Here is a 2,500-nt window from a genome sequence, read left to right on the forward strand (position 1 = left end):
TGTTGGAACTAATAGGCAACAACGGGCAATTGTAACACGACATTCAACTAATTCCGGGTACGACAGGTACTCTCGGAGCTGACTGACCTACGGTGTTACCGGCCGGCCCACCGCTACCGCTGCCACCCTGACTCAGATCCATACCATCCGGATGTGGACGGTGACAGCAGTCGTCCTCCTGCAGCGAATCGACATCTTCGCACATCGGGCTGGTTTCCGTCGCCGAGACCTCACCTGTGTTTGCGCCCAGGCCGGTGGGACGAAGGATATGCGAGATTTGCGAAAAACACGATAACAGTTTGTTTTTTTTTTTTTTGTTTTTGGCGAAGAATGCAAATCAAAGCGATACCAAATGGATACGTTTAAGTTGTTGTGGAAAAAGAACCGGTCAAAAGAAAGAACAAACGAACAAAGATTCAATAATTATCGTTCAGACGAATTAACACGTTCGTTTCGTAACTGTTCGACTATTGCTACCACCGAAACAATCGAAATTTCGTTTATATGTGTGTAAATGAGAGTAACAGAACCGAACGAATCTCGTTAGACTACATCGACTACAAACATTATTATTATTAGAAACGTGTGAACGTCGTCGCCATTCGCAACTTGTAGCAGGGTAACTTCGATTCGAAACTCCAAAATGTCCCAAGTAATTGAATGGAGCATATTGGCAAAAATAATCAGGCAAATGTTCGAATGTTAAACACTAATGCGCGTGTATCTGTGGTACTTAGTTGTGTGCGATGTGTGTAGTTTTACGAGTGTAGATAAATTGGTAGAAACTCGAATAGAGATAAGATGCAAAAAGTTGTTGGCGTGTTGGCGCAAGCGAAGAAATTCTAGACTAAGAGAGAGAGAACCTAAGATGGAAATCACAAAAGGAATGCAACGCAGCGAACCCAGGCAGAGAAGGGGCCTGCCTGGCTGGCCGCGTGTATCCCTGCAGAGGTAAGGAGGGCGAGTTCTGTTGAAGCTCGTTGGACGATAAGAAAAAGAAATGGTGAGATAGATCCGGGAGAAGGTGGATTGTAGATAGATTGAATGAGCGAGAGAGAGAAACGAGAAATAGTTGGAGGAAGATAGTTGGGAGACAGAGGATAGTGCTCGTACGATGGAGTAGTGTTAACTTACACAAAGCAAAGTCCATCTTGCGCAGCGGCGACAGGAGGGATGTGTTGCTGGAAATCTGCGACGGTGACTCCGTGGTACGCTCGCTGAGCGATAACGAGAAGCTGTCGGCCTCACGCTCCGCAGCGCTAGAGGAAGCAATGCTTTTGCCACTTCCGCTACTACCCAACCCGAAGCTGGATCCGGAACCACCGAGCGGTAACGACATGCTGCGATCCGTCCGGTTAAGACGCTGCTGTTGTGCATCGCGAAACGATTTACCGGAACGACCGCTTAGACCGCCACCACTCGATCGGTGACTTTCCATGTTGATGCCACTGTCGATGGACGAACGCTTCGACAACCGAGCTCCAGGTGGACTTTGGCTGTTGGAAACAAGAAATGCGCACATTTAATATGACTACCGCTATGACGTCACGCTCGATACTGACCTAGAATAAACGGCTCCTGGGCGCAGAAAGACTCCATCGTGGCTACGGTTGCTATCCGAGTTCGGCGAGAGTGCATTCGAGAGCATCGGATTGGAGTTGGTGTTCTCGAGCCCATAATGAAGCCCTGATCCTGTTCCTCCAGTCTGACTGCTGGAACATCCACTACCACCACTGCCGCCCATCATCTGTGAACCACTCGATGAACAGGAACCCTTCATGTCACTGTACGGTGACAGAGCATTGGGTGACGACAGTGACTGGTTGAAGGCGGTCACTAGGCCAAAGTTATCATTGCTGCAGCTACCATCGCTACCACCTTCACCGTAACTGAAGATCTGATTCAATGTCAGAAAGTGATGCATCGATCCGTGATCGTGCAGCGACGAACCGGTAACACTATGGCCACTCTGCTGCACGACGCTGTTGTTATTGCTGTCAGCGGACGACTTCCCGGAGTCACCACCAGGACCACCGTCACTTGCCGTATCGACGGCATTACTTCCGTTGCTGCTGCTACTGCTACTACTGCTGCTGTTGCTATTGCTGCCACTGGTTTCATTTAGCTTCCCCAACAGATCAACCCCGGCGAAGGGTCCCGCTTTGCGATCCTGCAAACCGGTTCCCGATGAACACGACGACTGACGTGGCGGTGATGCGGATGGTGAGGAGGAGGAGGAACTAGACGAATGGTTCGATTCGGACGTTTGTTGATGTGTCACAGAACCGGCGGTGGTGGCGACGGCAGCACCCGATGCCTTGCTCGATGCTTGCGGCATCGCCGACGAGGAGGACGAGGTGATGGAAGCCAGCGTTGGAATGGAAGCGCTTGTAGGCGTTCGCTGCTGCAGTTGTTTCCGTTCCGTTTCCTGGCGCTCCAGCTCACGGGCTAACTCCGAGTGGCCATAATCGAGCGCTATCTCAACCGGACTCTTCTGAGC

General features: G+C 50.6%; 1 protein-coding gene across 5 annotated transcripts in view; it reads right to left on the minus strand.

The window, feature by feature from the left end:
• The window catches only part of LOC125958326 (serine-rich adhesin for platelets), a 185,108-nt gene that overhangs the window by 3,084 nt on the left and 179,524 nt on the right, over positions 1–2,500 (minus strand). For 4 of the 5 annotated variants that reach the window (XM_049691602.1, XM_049691604.1, XM_049691605.1 and 1 more), the window contains exons 12-14: positions 1,563–2,500; positions 1,135–1,496; positions 88–234 (exon numbers count right to left, since the gene is read on the minus strand). The exon at positions 1,563–2,500 is cut by the window's right edge and continues 84 nt beyond it. In XM_049691602.1, coding sequence (XP_049547559.1) covers positions 88–234; positions 1,135–1,496; positions 1,563–2,500 — 1,447 coding nt within the window. The remainder of the gene's footprint in view (positions 1–87; positions 235–1,134; positions 1,497–1,562) is intronic. The other variant, XM_049691606.1, reaches the window with a different exon arrangement.

This window comes from Anopheles darlingi, chromosome 3 (assembly GCF_943734745.1).
Source record: "Anopheles darlingi chromosome 3, idAnoDarlMG_H_01, whole genome shotgun sequence".
Classification (NCBI taxonomy): Eukaryota; Metazoa; Arthropoda; class Insecta; order Diptera; family Culicidae; genus Anopheles; species Anopheles darlingi.